Source organism: Patiria miniata, unplaced genomic scaffold (genome assembly GCF_015706575.1).
Source record: "Patiria miniata isolate m_02_andy unplaced genomic scaffold, ASM1570657v1 HiC_scaffold_24, whole genome shotgun sequence".
Classification (NCBI taxonomy): domain Eukaryota; kingdom Metazoa; phylum Echinodermata; class Asteroidea; order Valvatida; family Asterinidae; genus Patiria; species Patiria miniata.
The window spans coordinates 2,869,818-2,889,731 of NW_024037063.1; the positions used below are offsets into that span (position 1 = coordinate 2,869,818).

Consider the following 19,914-nt stretch of genomic DNA (forward strand, 5'->3'; position numbering starts at 1 on the left):
CTTGCATCCAGAGCCAAGTCTGCCCCTGTTTAATATTTGAAGCTTTTGCTCACGCCCGATACACATGGTTAACAGATATACACTCCAAGATAATCCGGCCTTCGAATATTACAAATGAGAAATGACAAAATGATTGACCGCCTGAGTAATGAGGATTGATTACATAGAAATTTGTTTTGGGACGATATCTTTTTTTCCCCTCCTTTCTTGAGGACTGAGATCGGGAGGTCCAAGGGTCGACGTATAATGACAAGCTCCATTACGCATAGCATCGTTGCCTTTGGAAACGAAGCCCATTTTAGACGAAGACAATTTCAACAGCGAGAGTCCGACCGAAACACAGTTCAAATATTGTTTTTAGTGATGCCATGAATTTTGACTGAAAAGCGAGTAAAGAGTGTTGCCTCCCCTTCCCTTTGAATTCAAGCACTCATATTCTTTCTATTTTTGTTGAGGATTTAATCACTTATTGCTTTTCGCAGGTGGCTTTTTCCAGACGTTTTAAAAAAATGTGACTGAAGGTTGTTATTCTTATTATGTTTATTGTAGAGTCTATCAGGACGAATGGAACCTGCAACCTTCAAAATAATGCAATTTTGCTGGTCTTCCGAATGATTTATGTAGCATTGTTCTCTTGCAATCAGCCTTCGTCCTTGTTCTGGGACACATGTAACAAATCATTTGAAGGAATATGCAAGGACATGTATGGGTAGTCAGGGACACTTCCAGTAGTATGATGCAGCTTCGGGAAAGCAGCATGAGAGTGATCTCTCAGAACGGCCGAGTTGTAATCAGACCATCACAAGTCAGTCGAAAGTCAATCACAAGTCAATCACAAGTCAATCACAAGTCAATCACCAGTCAATCACAAGTTAAACACAAGTCAATCACAAGTCAATCATTAGTCTGCACAAGTTAAGCGTTAGTCAGCACAAGTCAATAACAAGTCAAGCACAAGTCAAGCACAAGTCAGTCACAAGTCAGTCACAAGTCAATAATAAGTCAATCACAAGTCAATAACAAGTCGATCACAAGTCAATCATTAGTCTGCACAAGTTAATCATTAGTCAGCACAAGTCATTCACAAGTAAATAACAAGTCAATCAAAAGTCAAGCACTAGTCAATTGCAAGTCAATTACAAGTCAGTCGTTAGTAAGTCACCAGTCAATCCCAATTCAATCACAACTCAATTACAAGTCAATCACAAGTCAATCACAAGTCGATCACAACTCAATTACAAGTCAGTCACAAGTCAATCACAAGTCAATCACAAGTCAATCACAACTCAATCACAACTCAATTACATGTCGGCAACAAGTCGATCACAAGTCAATCACAAGTCACTTACAAGTCACTTACAAGTCAGTCACAAGTCAAGTCCCAAGTCAGGTGACCAGCTATTCAAATGAACTTTGACAGAGGCACTCCTTGCTAGCTCAGCACTTGTTACTCGCAACCTCACATGTGATTTGTCTTGGATCAACTCCTGATGATCTTACCATTCTTCAGAGAGGATGTGCTTTTTTGGCTGGACGTGAAAGGCCAGCCTTCTGTCATCTGACTGACTGAGTCACTGACTGTCCAAGTGATTGACTGACTGACAGACTCCCTAACTAACTGACTCCCCGAGTCACTGACTGAGTCACTGAGTATAAATAACGTTCTTAACCAAGTCTTTTCAGACTAGATGGATCATGGACTTGCCAAGCCTACCGGTACTCTTGTGTTAACAACTGAAACATATGGCAAGATCTATCACATTGAACAAAAGTTTGACAAAACAAGTGTTTGTTTATTCATGTCCTGTCAACCTCTCTTTCGCTTTCTCCTCATAGATACTGAGCATGAGAGGTATGCCTTGCTCCGGGACGCCGTGCCAGAGCTGCAACGGCACTGCCAGGAATACGGGCTGGATTTCCAGGTGAGTATGTGACTGAGATGACAGGATCAGGGGTGTCAAACGGAGGAAATTGGATGAATGGCTGGCGGGGAAAAACCGCCAACTAAAAACGTCCAGTTTGCTCGGTCAAATAAACAAGTGCCAGACAAGAATATCTGGAGGGATCCTGACACGACCGATAGCAATACTTTGAGGAAGAAGACGACTTCATTAAATGAAGGAAGCGGGATAGCAGGGACGGATCTAGGATTTTCGGAAAAGGGGTCTTAACCTCTAGAGCTTTCGCCCCTAGGGGGGAGATTTGTTTTGTTAAAAATGGGCCTTATTTTGAATGCATGTGATATGTATGCAGAAGGCTTCCATATAATGTTTTTCAAAATGGACATACAACGATGTATTTAAGAATTACACCATATTTTAATACTCCTGTGGATGGAGTAGAAATCTAAATCAATAATGACACAGAACAATGGAATGATTGAAAAAAAGTTTGAAATCTGCTACAGATGGGTGGCCACATTGTTCAGGTTTTACAATGATGTCTGTACCTAAGATCTTGAAACTTGGTAAGGTTATTGAAGTTGCCTCAATGTGCATTTCCAGTGGACATTTGAAACAGGTGTAATTTGCAATCAACCAGGGATGTAGTTCAGTCTATTACAAGTCCATCACAAGTCCTGTCACAAGAAACAATGGGTCAACAATAACAAAGGAATGCCTTTGTCAAAGCTCATTTGAATAGCTTGTGGTTTGAATTGGGACTGGAGGACTTGTGATGGACTCGATTACCTCCCTGCAATTAAACTTTTTTGTTTACCTCTCCCCCCCCCCCCCTCCTGTCACCAATCAGCTTGTGGATATGTACTACAGTCCAGGTGACATCGCAACCAACGACCACGAGATGGGGGCGTTACGATTACGCGAGATTGGCGACGCCCATCGCATATCGCAAGGACCCTTCTTTCTGGTAAGAAACAAATAACCTCAAAACCGAGCTCATTTGTCTTGTCTACATTTTTTCTCTAAGTTGTCCTACTGCGCCATCAGTAAAAAAAGGAACCTTGTAGTTTCAATTACATAAAGGTCATTTGCCGACTTAAAAGATTACAAAATAATGACAAGCGAAAGTGTACCGGTATATGGACGGCCGGAATGGTTTCACATTTATGACAAAGTCTGATATAACGTTGAAGGCTTATGAAATGCTCTCAAAGCGTGATGGCAAGGAATCGTTGTAGGGGCCCAAAGAAAAATTGAATCCTGAAATCTTCCCTAGAAGAACATCATTTTAACAGGAATTTTAGGAAATTTAGGGAAAGTTTCCATAATTGTGTTATCCATAATTGTGTTATCCAAATTGTGATATCCAAACGAATACGAAACCTGCTGGAAGTATAGCTCTGCCGTCAAATATTTTTTTTAAGGGAATGTTTCACAGCTACATGTATGTGTAAAGTTCCGAAAACTGTTTTATGGAGGATTTTCTTTTACAGTACAATTAACCCGTTTTCTTCAGAGTGAGGAAATTATGTTGTTTGACTCGCTTTTTTTTTTTTAATGTGAACAGTTACTGTAAGTAAAAGCAAATTTGCAAACATATCAGTAATGCCATACATGTAGCATGATAGTATCAGTAAAGTACAATAAGGTTAAATATCTTGCCCTATTATCATACATTCCTTGTTACAGTGTCATAGCATCTCCACTGGATTTTGCGTGTACGTTGGGAAATGCTTTCAAGAGTTCATGAATCTGAGACTGTTAAACGATAGCATGGCCATCCAAACCGCCACTCGCCGGCCCCATACTTTAACCCCACTTCGTTCTGAAATTCGTTCACCCCGCTGCCTCGAAATCCCGTAAAGCTGCTGCATTAAAGTGCAGAGGGGTGAATTACCATCGCGAGCCAGGCCGGCGTGTCCCCGGCATTGAAACCTCACCCTGGAAGAATAAAAAATCCTGCGACACACGGGGGGAAACCTTTTAAGTCGAAATTGCATTCTCTGATGCGGCGACGCGCGGATCACATTTACGGCAAACAAAGGATCGCTAATGGGAAATGCTGCAGTGCAAACGGTGAACTTTGCTTTGCGCTGTATAAAATGCACCGTCCAAAATTGCATTTATTTCTCCCTCTCTCTCTCTTTGCGTAAGGTAACACTGTGGACATTGCCAGGGCGCATTTTAGTCGTTTTGGAAGATGTGCCATGGGGAGTCTGATGTTCTGTTAAACAAAATGTACATATATTTCTCAAACCTGGAGACTATCATCCGGGGGCAGTATTAAAATGAGGTTTTTTTTCCGAAGTAAGTCTTGCCTTGGGAGTTCAAAAGCCTGCAATGTCAGTTGGGCATCCCTGGCTCCCATCTTCAAACTCTTTATGATGATCTTTCTTTATTCGTGTTAAAATCTAACACTATAGTAACAAAAAGTTGGCTAAATTCAAGGTCGAGTGGAACAAATCACATCAGACTTAATCATTGGGCAATCAATGCCAGCGTTATGAAAGGAAGTGTAAGGTCCGAGACAGAGCCAATCAACCATGACGTCTGATTAATGTTTCTGAGAAATGATCCAAAACTCCTCGTCCCTAATCTCCTTGGCCATTAGTAGAAGATAGATGTGTATGATTTTCATAATGCATGTACATTTTCAAGATCATTCACTGCGCTCTTAACAGGCATGACAAAGCACGGAATTGCCCCATTTATGGTTTTAATGAAAAAGTATTCAGCATACATTGAAAATGGACATATTTATAGAGCTCTTCGATTGCCCCCTTTCCCCACAAAAATTACAAATGACCAGAAGATGCACAAAAATCTGGCCGGATATTTAGAATTTCCCAGGGAAGGCCCCTCATATGTACTGTCTGTTCAATACTCATTACGTTCCTACGTGTACATTTCTACATCCCAACCCTGCTTCACTTCAGCCCACACAAGCCCAGCGATTCCTAATTATGGAAACAATAAAGAAATGTCAGAATCCATACAAATTGATCAGGGGGGTACGAAGCGGGGGATGCGTTGCACAAAAATCTGGATATTTAGAATTTCCCAGGGAAGGCCCCTCATATGTACTGTCTATTCAATACTCATTACGTTCCTACGTGTACATTTCTACATCCCAACCCTACTTCACTTCAGCCCACACAAGCCCAGCGATTCCTAATTATGGAAACAATAAAGAAATGTCAGAATCCATACAAATTGATCAGGGGGGTACGAAGCGGGGGATGTGTTGCACAAAAATCTGGCCAGATATTTAGAATTTCCCAGGAAAGGCCCCTCATATGTACTGTCTGTTCAATACTCCTTACATTCCTACGTGCACATTTCTACATCCCAACCCTACTTTACCTCAGCCCACACAAGCCCAGCGATTCCTAATTATGGAAACAATAAAGAAATGTCAGAATCCATACAAATTGATCAGGGTGGTACGAAGCGGGGGATGCGTTGCACAAAAATCTGGATATTTAGAATTTCCCAGGGAAGGCCCCTCATATGTACTGTCTGTTCAATACTCCTTACATTCCTACGTGCACATTTCTACATCCCAACCCTACTTCACTTCAGCCCACACAAGCCCAGCGATTCCTAATTATGGAAACAATAAAGAAATGTCAGAATCCATACAAATTGATCAGGGGGGTACGAAGCGGGGGATGTGTTTCACGGCGCGCCATCCCGGTGTGTTCATGTGACTCCCGGTCCCCCAGATACTAGTATCCAGGGAGTAAAGTATGCAGCCACCCACTCAAAAAAAAACTAGGGTCTGGAAATCCATATCTCTCAATATTTTTTCAAATTTTTTTTTTAAAATTCGGCGAGTAATGCTTGTGGGACAAGTGCGCATGTTGCATCATCCGAAAAGCCATCTCTTAGATAACGTGTATGGGATGACGCCAGCATGACGCCAGCAAATCAAATTTCAGTGTGAACATTATGAAATTTGGAGCTTGTTTTTGAGGGGGAAAAACCTGGCCTGTCAGAGCCGCTTGCTGGCATGTTCTGCCTCAACACCTTTATTTGATGTGCACAGAAAAATAATTGCCATTGTAACCAGCTTAGGTTCTTGATTCCTCTATACCCTAACCCTAACTTGCTCAAACTTTGCTGTTACTCAGCTAGCTACAGGTATGTAAATGATAGAAGGCAAAATTTGTTCCGGGTTCACATGTAGGTTTAATTGAAAGAGTACATCTATAAACATCTCTTGAAACATTGCAAATGATTTTTAAGAATGGCCACAAGGGCAGTTGTGGCTTTACGGAAGAAAATGTAATGTCCGTGACAGAGCCAATTAACCATGATATCTAATTAATGATTCAGAGAAATGATCCAAAACTCCTAGTCTGTAATCTCCTTGACCATTACTAGATGATGGATGTACATGTATAAGATATGAAAAACTAATTTCCACTGAGCTCTTAAAGCACAAAACAAAATGTCTGATTTTTAATACGTTTCTGCATGCGGACCAAGAGTTGGAAATACAGATACATGTAGGCCTGTGTCCACATGAGCAATATACAATTGGTACAAATATTGAATATTATGGGGGGGAGGTGGGTGTTGGGAGCTGAGGTTGCTTTTTTTCAGGCTCAAAAGATTCTAGCTTGCATTTTGAAGATTTAACGCCTTTGAGTTCGTGGACAGAAAAAAAAGTACACATGGAAGGTAACTGGCTGGAGAAAGTGCCGCCGACTACTGAGCTGTACACGTTAATGAAAATTGAGAGGTGGCGGTTAAATACGCTACTTCATTTGGTAATTTCACGGCTTCGACTGTAGACCGTACAACATGGAAACATGACTGCAACATAGGAACTCCCGACAGCAATTTAATGCTGATATTGCCTAAGTTGCCTGCACTTTATGAGAGTTTTTTTATGGCTTTCTACTGGCAAAGAGAATCGATAGATGATGTACACAGTGTGCCTGATTTGGAGAAGCCTTTTAGTCATGAATTAATTCAGCCATGATGGCTCTTCATCTGTTGTTATTAGACATTGAGTTGTCTTTTTTTTTCTGTTGTTACTTTGCCCTGAAGTGCTTTGCTTTGCAGTGTGCCGCTTTGTACTACGATGCTCTGTGAAAGTCTGTAATGTTCTGCTCTGTGAAGGTCTGTGATGCTCTGGGATGCTCCGTGAAGGTCTGTGATGCTCTGTGAAGGTCTGTGATGCTCTGTGAAGGTCTATGGTGCTCTAGGATGCTCTGGGATGCTCTTGGATACTCTGTAATGTTCCACTCTGTGATGCTCTGTGTAGGTCTGTGATGCTCTGTGAAGGTCTGTGATGCTCTGTGAAGGTCTGTGATGCTCTAGGATGCTCTGGGATGCTCTTGGATGCTCTGTAATGTTCCACTCTGTGATGCTCTGTGTAGGTCTGTGATGCTCTGTGAAGGTCTGTGATGCTCTGTGAGGCTCTGTGAAGGTCTGTGATGCTCTGTGATACTTTTAGAAAGCTCTGGGATGCTCTGGTTATGCTCTTGGATATTTTGTAATGTTCTACTTTGTGATGCTCTCTGAAGATCTCTGATGCTCTGGGATTCTGTGGCATGCTCTGTAATGTTCTGCTTTTGGATGTTCTGTGATGGTCTGTGATGCTCTGGATGCTCTGGGATATTCTGTAATACTCTGTAATGTTCTGCTTTGTGATGCTCTATGAAGGTCTGTGATGCTCTGGATGCTGTGAGATGCTCTGTAATGTTCTGCTTTGTGATGCTCTGAGAAGGTCTGTGATGCTCTGGGGTGCACTGTTAATACAGGGTACATGCTCAATTCCAGGGGTTGCGAACAGTTTTGATATATTGGTATTCAATCCGATAAGAGCAATACCCTGATACACTTAATATGCGCAAACCGCCAAATTAAAGATCTCATCTGTAACACAACATTAGAGAGCACCAAGCCAAGACTAGAGAAGACGGCTGTTCTTATTATCGTCTGTGCCCCGTGCCCAGGGTTCAGAGTGGAGTTAATGCAGATCATCACCACGGGGCATTGCACGCTGCGGACATCTTCAAGTGGTCGGTTTTGGAGTCTAAGGACCCTGAGCAGGGATCTGCCTTAATGTGTGCAGAATAAAAGATGAGATGGGCCCAAGGGGGGAGCCGTGCTGATGTGTTTGCGTCGGGACTGTACATGACGCGTGGGTGATGGCACGGAGCTGTATAATGCATACAGTAGAACGGCGCTATAATGAACACCGCTAGAAAAAGATTCGGCTAAAATGAATTCGGCTTGCTCCCAAATTTTGTGTGAAATTATAATGAGCCAAATACTGATAAATGGAGCTGTGTAATACGTACATTAAGTAGAACGTCACTATAACGAACAACGCTATGGACTACATGTACATGTATGTAGACAAGTACCCCCTCAACAGTTAAAAAGTGAGAGTCGGGGGAGACTAGTGGGAGGGACATTCGATGGTGCCAGATGCTGAATGCAAAACCACTACTGTGCATATTTGGAGTAGTCATTCGCACTTCGCGCCAGAATCAAGAGATTTGAATTTTGAAAAAAAAATGTATCCCAGATATTCTAAACTTCATATCAATTATTTTTTAGCATTTACAAAACGGGTGTTTTTTTTTTTTTAATTTTAAAAATCCTACAAAAAGTTGTTTTCTTAAGAAAACGTCGTCTCGAGAAGGCATGCTGCTGTCCCTAACACCCAGATGTAGTCGGGTGAATCGTAAGGAGCGCGTCAACCATGATTGCAATCTGAGAGGTTTTAATTCTCTTGAGAAATTCCCTGACAGACCGCTGTCATTTTACGCTTCTTCCTCCACCAACATTTGTTCTCCGTATAAACAAGTGCCTCATCTTGAGCAGTACGCCCCAGCTTCTCTGCTGTTTCTTACACCCAGATGTTGTCGCGTGAATCTTAATGAACACGTCAATTGTAATTGCAATCTGAGGGATTTGATTTCTCTCCTGAAATCCCTGGATGGACCCCTTGGCGGGAGCTCTTTAATTGCAGCAATTAGAATAAACATCGAATCAATGGAAGCAAATCAAGTCCAGCCTTGAGGGACGTAAATTAAGTTAAAGCGCAATTAACCCGGGACGCTGTCTGACGAAAATCTATACCCCTCAATGGAGCAGAGAGTGTAATAGTACATGTAATGTCTTCCATTTTTTAAACCCGATCAATATTTTGGTCGCAGACGGAAAGAATGATTTTTTTCATTATTGGCGACCCAGTCTTTTATAGGCGACCCAGTGTGGAAATTAACCTTGTTGTATAGTACATGGCGGGGTACTTACTTGTGATATCCGGAATGTTTAATCTTTGGAGAAAAAAACAATTTATGATTGGAAATAGTTTGGCTGGAAGGCTGAAAGGCGGTTGGGGGTAAATTGTCAGTAATGTCTTTTACATTTTTTACATCACGTGCACATCACTGTTCACCTTACAGTATGTCCAAAAAAAAAGGTGTCCGTCTGACTATTTTTAAAAATAACTTCAAAACATGAGGTCAATTTTGAAAATTTTGGGTTGTGCAGATACTCCTTAGCCTTGGCCTAAACCCCTACGAGTTTCATTTAATTTCAGTCACGCATCACTGCACAATTGTCAATTGATCACAACAACATTTTTGGACACTGTGACCAAGTTCTTGGCCTTATTCAATTTCAGTACTGTGTTAAGTAAGCTGTGTAAAATCCTTCATGTTGTGAAAAGGGCTGCAGTTGCATTGCACAAAATCATACTGTCCTCATTGAATGAGGTGTCATGATGTCTTAAACATGCAGCTAAATCATGATGCAAAAACCTTCCGTAGAAATAATGAATTTGCTTCTTAAGAAAACAAACCCACCAATTCTCAGTGCGCCGATCGAGGTACATCATGCATGCAGTCCCGCCAGTAATATCAGAACTTCATCGCCTGTGCATGCATCGGCAGGCGATGCTTTCAGTAGATTTAAGCCAGCCTATCTGCATGAACCCCCCCCCCCCCACCCTCCCCCGCGCTTTTTACATGCTCCACTGCATCGCTGATATCGTGGCATCAAATTCCATCCGTCAGATTTGACGCTCATATATCCGTTAAATTGCGAGCGTCAAATTGATGTAGTTGTAGGTTTGCGCATAAAATATACATGCGAAAAAGAAAAACAACGTTTGTGTTTGTGGCATGGACGGCCGGAGGTCTTTTGACCTGAACACAATTTAGCACTGTTAGAAAAATTGCCTGCTGCGGCGATTAACGTCAATGCGGAATGGTGGCGATAGTATGGAGGCAAAGTGGATATATACATCAGCTTGAGGATTATTGAAAGGTGCTGTTGTTTTGGGTGTCAAGTTTCACGTCTTAATAAAGTGATAACTTGTCTTTCTCCCCCCCCCCCCCATCTCTACTCCCCCCCCCCCCCCCCAACTCCACTCCCAACATAAAAGGTGGACATTAAGTGACAATTTTAATTTGGGATATTTTGCCCTACATTTTTTTTTTATTTATATTGAATCCTTCGGTTTTATTTCCAGAAAAGTGGCATCAAAAATAATATCTTTGGGATTGTACTTGTTTCTTTTAGAATAATCTGTATCTTTGAAGATAATTATAACTGTTCTCTAGCTCAGAGTACGGTAGCTGTTGGGTATTGTAAAAAAGAAAAAAAGAGTGAAATCAGAGATATTTCTGTTGCTTGGCCACCTTGGCTCACCAGTTGAAATCATTTAAAGCAAACAGAAAGGAAAGAGTCCCTTGCGGATCTCCGATAACTAGAACAGAATCGTCTCTTTTCAGGCGCTACTGTTTTGGAAAAGAAAGAAAGAATGGATGAGTCACTGGGCAACTGACTCATCTAGAATGCCCCAGGGGTGGGGGGGGGGAGTAGGGGTCTTGATCTGAGAGAGTCGGGAGACGGAGGCGGAGAGATTGCATCCTGAGAGAGAAAAATTATCTGATGGAGGTTTTGGGTTTTATGACCGACTTATTCCGTCTGCAGTCTTCCGCCAGTTCTCTTGAAGCTGTTTTCTTTCTTTGTTCAAGGAATTCTAATTACTGAAGTTGCCAGTTACAGAGTTTTGTTACCAAAACCAGAATGATCTGTTTGTGAAGTGGTATTTACATTTAAATTTGCAATTCTTAAAAAAACTATGGGGGTAAGAGAAAAGTGTCAAAATCCAATGAAAAATATTTGAAAATGCCTGCTGGAGTATTCTTTCAAAACCTGCCTTACTCATTAAATTCTCCTTCATTTCCGTAATTAAATTTTCATCGGAATACATATCAGCTGACAGCTGGAAAGTCAAAAAAATTAATTTTTCAATGTCGGGATGGAATGTAATTCAATGATAACATCATCAAAAATTTATTGACAGCCAATTGTGGCCACTGACATTTGGAAATTGAGCCAAAAAATTGAAAGGAACTGGAAGTCTCCATTTCATCGAGATATCATCTTGAGGCAAACAGATCTGCGTGTCGGTCTGAAATGCCATTAAGGAAAGAAATTGGATATCTGAAGATGTTTGGGTGACATTTTGGGTGCTGGATCGGAAGGGAGAAGAAAGAAATTGCCTTGAAGGCGCCGAGTGGCGCAGATAATGTCTTTCAAAAGAAAAAAAGGGGGGGGGGGGGGAGGAAAGCAACTGTAGGGAAACTAGAGTTTCTACTGAACAGAAAGCATCTGGATAACTGATACAGCTATTTGCAGCAAGACATTGCAGGCAAGGTCTGTGGAGGTTGGGCGAATTAGATGGCAAGAAATGTGGGTGTTACTATTTGAATATGCATGGATGACCGTCTCATGATTATTCATGTTTGACCAGACCTGCATCAAGCAAGTAGGAGGCGGGCGTAGCTATTTCAATATTCATGGCAGTGACCTGCTCATAATTATGCAGGTTGGTCAAACCTGGTCAAATGTTTATTCATGTTTGACCAGACCTGCAGCAAACAAGCAGCAGGCGGGCGTAGCTATTTCAAAGTTCATAGCAGTGACCTGCTCATGATTATGCATGTTGGACAAACCTGCCTCAAGTGAGAGATGGACAGAACTGTTTGAATATTCACGGCAGGGACCTGCTAATGAATATGCATATTTGTCCAGGTGTTAGTTCATTCTGGACTGAGACACTTTATGGTTTTTTTAAATCAAATATTTTTTAAGTTGTCTCACATACTTATGAGCTTCATATTTTTAATATTTTAAGCCGCTTGGTAATGCTTATCCAGTCCAATAATGAGTGCAGTTGAAATTAAACTACAGGCCTAACCTTATAGGTAATCGTAGTATAATTTCACATTTATTCTATTTTATCTCCCAAAATATGTGTTCATGGAGTCTCAAGTGGTAAACAATATCTGGCCAAAGTTTGCAAGGTGAAGTTTCACTACAGATACGACTCTTCATTACCTTAAAATGCCTCGATTTCTTCCATTTACAAATCCTCCTTTCATGGGCCAATAAAATCCCACCCTACGGAGCTGTCAGTTGCCCAGAAAAGAACCACTCCAACAGCCTGAAAACAGTGGCATCCACTTAACAACGGCAAATTTACTCATCCGAATGTTTCTTTGTTTTTCTTGTTTTGTCTTCTCGTAGTCCATCATAGGCAACAAATACGGAGACTACGTGTTGCCCACACGGATTGACTCAACGGAATTCAGTCACATCAGGGATTGTGCATTCGAAGCTGGAAAAGGTAAAAATAACAACATTAGCACCAGTGTTCTCACTTTGCCCAGATCCCTGTTTTTTCTTGAAACTAACACGTTTTTAAAGTGTAGTGAAAAAGGTTTTACAAAATGTTGAAAGATTTAACTTTTTTTTCTCTGTGATTAAGTCTATAAAATAATTAAATTTATAAACAATGACCATTTTGGATTCTTTTTCTAACCATTGTTTATCCTTTTCTTTTTGTTTCAGATATTAATATCTTAGATGAGTGGTACGTACCAGAGGCAGATGTACAGGATCAAGTCTACACACTGTCACCGATATCTGCTAAGCTAAAGTACTACTATGACCTGTAAGTACTTTTCCTTATACGTGACAACTTGCTTTCTGCTGAGCTAGAGTTATACTGAAACCGGTAAACCACATATCTATAGGAAATATGCACTGCATTTCAGCTAAAGTCCTGTTACCTGTGTCATGTAAGCTAAAGTCTTAAGTCCTATGACTGAGGTCAGCACAATGTGGTCGCTAGCCTCATATGTACCCATTTATACTCCCGGTTGGAGAGAGGCAATTGTAGTAGTCTTGTCCGAGAACACAACGCCATCATTCTACCAACTCTTTACAATCTTTGCTTGACAGAGGCAATTGTAGTAAACTGTCTTGCCCAAGGACACAAAAACCACATTCCATCAGAGTTGGATTTAAAATCACCTTACCACAAACCCCTTAGCAACATTGATTGTCAACGGCAATTGTAGCAAAGTGTCTTGCCCAGGGCCACAGGGTTTCATCCAAACCAGCCTACCACCAACCCCTTATCATCTTAACTCACCTTTCTACAGGAGTGAGGAGAACAAGGAAGCGCACGAGAAAGATGTTGCCAAATGGAAGAAGACGCACGACTCGTTGCTGGAGATCCTCCAGCAGTGCTCAGAGTATGTCCACGACGAAGGGCTGCTCAATGAAGAACAACTCCACAAATATCACATGTCAGGTAACGAATAGAGGAGGGGGAGTGGTTTGGGTGGCTTACGATCCCTTGTGATTCTTTGTAAGGTGTGTTGTTTCATACCCAGGTAATATCTATTTAAATGTATGGGATCCGTTTTTTTTTGTTCTCTCTTGTGCAGCAATCGAAAATGAGATCATCCATGCTCACCAGCTTTCCAACGATGCAAGCAGAAAATGCCTGTACATTTTCCGCACCTTGGATGACTTTCCGCAAAACGTGGAGAACCAAGAGATGCACAATTACGTGGACATCCGGAAGCCCAGCAGGCCCAAGATCTACAAGAAAGCCCAGGAGAGGATCAAGTTCCTCAAAGAGACAAAGATTCCCTCCTTGGTCTGCGAGGAGAACATTTTCATGTACTCGACCCCTTGGTCGACAGGTGGCATGGATCCAAAGAACAATGACGAACACGCTCACTACATCAAGGAGATGACATCACAGATCATCTTCAGAATCAAGGAGCTCATCAATGAAGAGGTTGGCAAGGAGAAGGAGAACTCGCGCAACGTGGACAACTCCAAGAGCGTCTTGTCAGAAGTGGTGGCGCACGGCCAGATCGCCGCTCTGCGGAAGAACAATTTCATCAGCCGGGATTCAGTCATCAACCAAGTGGAGGGGTTGGTGAATCCTTTGAAGGCGGAAGCCCGGAAAGAGAACCATCCCATCATCTTACACGGGGAGGCCGGTAGTGGCAAAACTACAGTGGTCTCGCAGTTGGTCCACCTGGCGCCCACGTGGCTCGGCGAGGGCGTGACAATGGTGGCGCGCTTCATGGGCCGGACCACTAACTGCAAGTCCATGCGGGATTTCCTGGAGAGCGCCAGTCGGCAAATCATAGAAGCCTACAAACCCAAGAAACTGACCGACCTCCCGCGAGAGGGAGAGAAGCTAGCCGAGTTCTTCGTAAAGCTAGTGACCACCGTGCCTAGCCAAGCCAAGCCTCTCCTCATCGTGGTCGACATCCCGGAAGAGATCTCGCAACACCTCACCAAAAAACTCCTGGACTGGCTCCCTTGCGAATTCCCCGCCTCCACCCACATGGTGATCTCGCTCTCCGACTCCCCAGCCCTCAAGGTCCTCCATGAAAAGATCTCAAACCAGAACCACTTCATCCGCGTGACCTCCCTCAACGACCGGGAACTCTCTGAACTGGTCAAACTCTTTTTGACGGAGAACTCGCGGCCGTTGGCGGCAGACCAAGTCAAGATTGTGACCCGGGCAGTGGCCAGGCACCCCCTACCGATGTTTGCCAAGTTGATGTGTCATGAGGCGCAGTTTGTGAACCCATCAGGGAACGGAAGGGACCCAGTGGCAGCGCTGAATGAGGCAGCTAATCTTGTCCTACAGCATGTGGAGGAGAGGCATGGTGTCACGATGACAAGTCACATACTTAGGTGATACTTCATCTCAAGAAAGAAGCCTCTATTAATTTGCAAATCACTCAAAACACAAATCTATAAACAGCTGAGAAAAATAATGTCTTTCCATCGTCCTTTGTATTTTCTTCAATATGTATGGTTCAGTACCTGTAGAAGTAGAACACTGATGAAACTGGCCAAGTACCGAAACTGGCCAACTGAAACTTCTGCTTAGCAAAAATAGGCAACCAAGTGATTCAGCAAGAATCGGCGTGTTTGCAAGACAATTAATTTTTTTCTGCTAAATTTGCTAACTGAAACTTGCAAAACATTCAATTCTGAAAAATTGATTAAACCTCTTATATTTTTCAAACTTGGATCAGGAGGTTTTGGAAGATTTTGCAGGTTTTAGAAAGGTAGACCCCAGTCCCTCTTACTTAACATGAGACTTGATGTCCCTTAAAAGTTAAAATGTTCAAAACACCTGCCATTCAATTCCTGAATATTTGTGGATTTTGCAGGATTAGGGTGCCTCAAGATTTAATGTTCAGTTTCTGTGTACTGAATTCTTTTCCCAATGGATTCTTTGCACCATTCTCAGATACCTGACGGTAGCACATCACGGCCTGACGGAGGCAGAGCTTCTGGATCTCTTGTCTTGCGACGACAAGCTCCTAGACAGCATCTATCCCGACTCCCTCCCTCAACTCATCAGGTTCCCCTATCATCTCTGGGCCGCTATCAAGTTTGATTTGGGTAAGTGTAGCTCTCGGTCCCATAACGTTATTGTTGACTAGTAACCAGTGATTGCCGTATTTAAATAGCATTTGACTTGACTTGTGCAGTGGATGTCTTGTGATACACTTGTTGGCACTTATGAGGACTTTTGACTTGTGAGGACTTGTGAGGGCTTCTGACTTGTGAGGACTTGTTAGGACTTATGAGGACTTGTGAGGACTTGTGAGGTACTTGTAGGACTTATGAGGACTTGTGAGGACTTATGAGGACTTGTGAGGACTCATGTAAACTTGTGAGGTTTTCTGACTCATGAGGACTTACGAGGATTTGTGAGGACTTGTAAAGACTTGTGAGGACTGCTGACTTTTAAGGACTTATGAAGTCTTGTGAGGGACTTTTGAGGACTTGCAGTGGAGTTACGGTGGACTTGCGAGAATGTCACCCAATTGGTATTTTTTTCTTTTTCCAATTTTATATATCAGGATCTTTACTCGAAGAGCATTTCATGGACAACAAGACCCTCCTGACGTGGAGCGGCTCGGTCATCCGTCAGATCGCCGCCCAGCGCTACTTCACCAACAGCTGCCTCCTGGTGGAATGTCACGCCCACATCGCGCAGCTGTTCCTGCAAGGCTGGGTCAAGGAGAAGACGTGGTCGCTGCCGGGGCGTGACCTGGACGGGGTGGATGCGGGGCGGAAAGTCGCGCCCCAGCCGCTGCTGTACGGGGAGACCAGATACAATATGCGGAGGCTCAGCGAGTTGTGGTACCACTTGGCACATGCTGGTAGGTGTACGCAAAAATAAAATAAAACATAAATGTTATTGCCCATTGCAAAAACTGGATTCAATGAAATGGCAAACTAGTGAAAAAAAACTTTTTGAACGAAGTCAGTTACAATGTCAAAATGTATGACAGTCTTTTGTCTGTAGCCTTCTTAATAGGATTTCTTTCTTCAAACCAATTCTGAAGCTTATAGATTTGTGTAAGTCTGGAAGTGCCTGATTTAATATGAACTAATGCAGTGTGATTTTGATCACAAAATGATTTCTTTTGGACTCACCAATCTTAGGTAAGGTCTAAATTATAAAAGATTTTTAGATTTTACGTGATGAAAAACATCAGACATTATTGTTCCAATCTGTATTTAAAATCGGACAATAATAGTTTTCTTAGGAATTTGTTGACGTTAATTTTATGTGTGTAGCACACTGTCATGTCAGAACCAAATAGTTTTTGGAATTTGTTGTTTGAAAACACACCACAAACTCTCTTGGAAATCCTGCCTTTTTATCTTTTCAATCCACAGGCGACCTGAAGCGTCTCAAGTCCTCCACCCTGTGCAACTTTGAGTACCTCCTGGCCAAGGCCCACGCCATGTCTGTCTACCAGCTGCTGCAGGACTTTGACACGGTCCGCAGCATGGTCATCGACTCGGAGATAGACCTGACCCGAAGCGCAATCCTGCTCAGCGCTCCGGCGCTGACGGCCGACCCGCTGCAGCTGGCGGCCGAGCTGATTGGTCGGTTACTACCGGTCAAAGGTCAGTAAGGCTTTTCCAAATCAGATTTTTAATGGCTATAGTTAAAAGCTGTAGGCATAGACAGTGTTGCCTGTCTAAGATATGGCCTTAGTTATTTCCAGTTCTTGGTCAAAAATAGCTTCAGGGCGTTTGAGGAAACCTTTTAGGGGTGAAGGGATGCTTGTATTTGCAATGATTTTCCAGAAATTTGGAAACTTTCAAACAATTTAGGAAACACCTGGTAAAAATTTGTCAAAGAACTGTATTCCTTGTTAAGCCTTTAAATGCTTACTTGAGGTGTCATCAAATTTAAATGTACATTACTGTATAATTTCTGATGGGTAATTTCAACATCTTTACAGAGGTACATAAGTCACACATTATTTTTAAGATGCATTCACAATCTTGTTATCTTGTAAATTCCCGAAACATGTCACTACATCAGGTTAATTAAAATGTGTTATTAACCAACAATGTGACTTATCAACTAGGCTGGTTCCATATAGTCCACTAGACTACAGACGTGAGATTTTTCAGACTTTTTTCTTTCAAAAATCAGACTTTCTGAATCTGAGAGAAAGACATAATCAGTATAGAAAGAAGTGCATCTTGCAGACCTTTCATCCAATTTTCAGATTTTTGTTTTTAAATTGACAATCTCAACCCTAGTCTAGTCGAACTTTCCTTGTCTAGCTTTCAGTGAGAGTATAGTTAGCCACAGTTCTTGATCAAACCTGCTTCAAGATTTTTAGAGGTTTTTTTTCATTTTCTTTGTTGATTTTCGACTCTCAGTGGACTACCCAGGCAGCTTAGAATACCTGGTCAACCAGTCCATGGAGTGGTGCGAGCAGTTCACGCGGCCCCTCATCGTGCCCCTCGCCTCCTGGCTGCCGACGCCCCGCGAGCCCTACGTCACCACCGTGCCCTGCGAGGGCGCCATTCAGAAGATGGCGCTGTCCAATGACAACCAGGTGGTGTACTGCGTCATACGGGACACGTTCCTGGCCGCGTTCCGGGTGGCCTCGCATGAGAAGGTGTGGGAGGTCAAGGGTCACGACATGGAGGTGACCTGCATTCAGACCTCGGACGACAACAGGTATGTGAGGAATCACATCCCATTGTAAAATGGTCCATTATCAGTCTGGCGTCAACTTGCATAACGCACATCATCTGCATCATATTTCGAACACATTTCGAGCAACAAGTGCGCGTGTCTGGAACATTTTCGACACTGCGCAGTGCGTGCTTGATTGCGTAAAATACACAGTTGCAGTTCTCCTACAGAGATGGCTGTCTTTGAGAGAGACCTATTGTCCTCTGTTGTTCAAGGTCCACTATTGAATGCATGTACACTTTTCGGGAAGAACTCCATTGATTTTGTATGTGATTGCCAACTGTGGACTTTCATCCAATAGTGGACCCCATTGTCCTCTGTTTTTTAAAGTCCACTATTGAATGTGCATACATCCTCAACAAGTTAATTTTGTCCGTTTCCACCAAGATGGCTCCTGACCGGGTCCACCGACAAAACGGTCAAGGTCTGGTGCACGGACAAAGCCGAGTGCGCGGCCACGCTGGCCGAACACAAAGGAGTGGTCACTTCAGTCCGGATGACCCACAAGGGTGAGCGGATCATCAGTGGCTCGGCCGACTACAAGTTACGGGTCTTCAACAGCGGGACGAAGGCCTTGGAGAAGACACTGGAGGGGCACAGGGACGCGGTGATCGCTATCTCCGTCAACAGCCATGATGACGTGCTTGTGTCCGCTGCCGCTGATTCAACTATAAGGGTGAGAAAAGACAATGAACTTCTCGTAGGGTTGTGAGCATCTTGTAGGTGGAATTTTCGATTTTAAGTCATTTCAAGCTCACTTTTTTTTAATATAACAGAGAAATTATTAAGTTTGAAATGACTGAAAATGTCTTGATGACTGCGCTAGCTCTTACGCCATCAAGGTGGTAGAATATTTTGCCACCATTTTATGACAGTCAAGCAAAACAAGTTGACACTAATTTGTTTTCTCCTTGTGTTGCTCATTTGATTCTCAGACGTGGAGTTTGGAGAACTTCACGCAGCTCGACGTGATCGAGGGCCACAAATGCCTGATCACTCACATGACCATATCCTCAGATGACATGTTCATTATCACAGGTATGTCAAATCTGGCAAATTCTAAAACTTGTTTTAAGTCAATATTTCTTACAAAACAAAATACATCAACTGGTACCTTTTGTGAAAGGTCATTGCAAAAACTGCAAGACAAATTATTAAAAAACCTTGAATATCTCATGTTGTTAAAATACTTGTGGGTGAATATGTTAGCCACTAAAATGTTTGCTAAAATTTCTCCTTTTTCCCTCTTTCGTCCAGCTTACGAGGACAAGAAAGTTCAAATCAGCTGCTTACCAACTGGTTCTGAGGTCCACTGCCTTGAGCAGCATGATGAAAATGTAGGCATTTCTAGAGATTTATTTTTCCCCACCTAAAAAATTATGCTTACCAGTTAATTAAAAAACCTGTTTTGATTTACATCACCCGACGCAAACTTCCATCTTATGAATAGTTAATGCGGTACCCACTGCTGTATGTACATCAGATTCGAACCAGCCAACCGATCCCGCAAGCTCGGTGGTCGAGTGGTAAGACATCTGCACTAGAAAGCAGAGGGTCGTGGGTTCCAGTCCCCCCAAGTGACTTTTTCCAACTTTCACTCAGGAGGTAACACACTGAGTATAC

The 19,914-nt window shown here is 42.6% G+C and overlaps 1 protein-coding gene across 2 annotated transcripts in view; it reads left to right on the forward strand.

Moving 5' to 3' along the window:
* LOC119731570 (NACHT domain- and WD repeat-containing protein 1-like) overlaps positions 1 to 19,914 on the forward strand; it is a 53,919-nt gene that overhangs the window by 20,233 nt on the left and 13,772 nt on the right. For both annotated transcript variants that reach the window (XM_038204751.1, XM_038204752.1), the window contains exons 2-14: positions 1,837 to 1,922; positions 2,752 to 2,868; positions 12,471 to 12,570; positions 12,795 to 12,897; positions 13,391 to 13,542; positions 13,679 to 14,954; positions 15,520 to 15,674; positions 16,139 to 16,441; positions 16,965 to 17,198; positions 17,970 to 18,273; positions 18,679 to 18,967; positions 19,227 to 19,329; positions 19,549 to 19,628. In XM_038204751.1, coding sequence (XP_038060679.1) covers positions 1,837 to 1,922; positions 2,752 to 2,868; positions 12,471 to 12,570; positions 12,795 to 12,897; positions 13,391 to 13,542; positions 13,679 to 14,954; positions 15,520 to 15,674; positions 16,139 to 16,441; positions 16,965 to 17,198; positions 17,970 to 18,273; positions 18,679 to 18,967; positions 19,227 to 19,329; positions 19,549 to 19,628 — 3,302 coding nt within the window. The remainder of the gene's footprint in view (positions 1 to 1,836; positions 1,923 to 2,751; positions 2,869 to 12,470; positions 12,571 to 12,794; positions 12,898 to 13,390; positions 13,543 to 13,678; positions 14,955 to 15,519; positions 15,675 to 16,138; positions 16,442 to 16,964; positions 17,199 to 17,969; positions 18,274 to 18,678; positions 18,968 to 19,226; positions 19,330 to 19,548; positions 19,629 to 19,914) is intronic.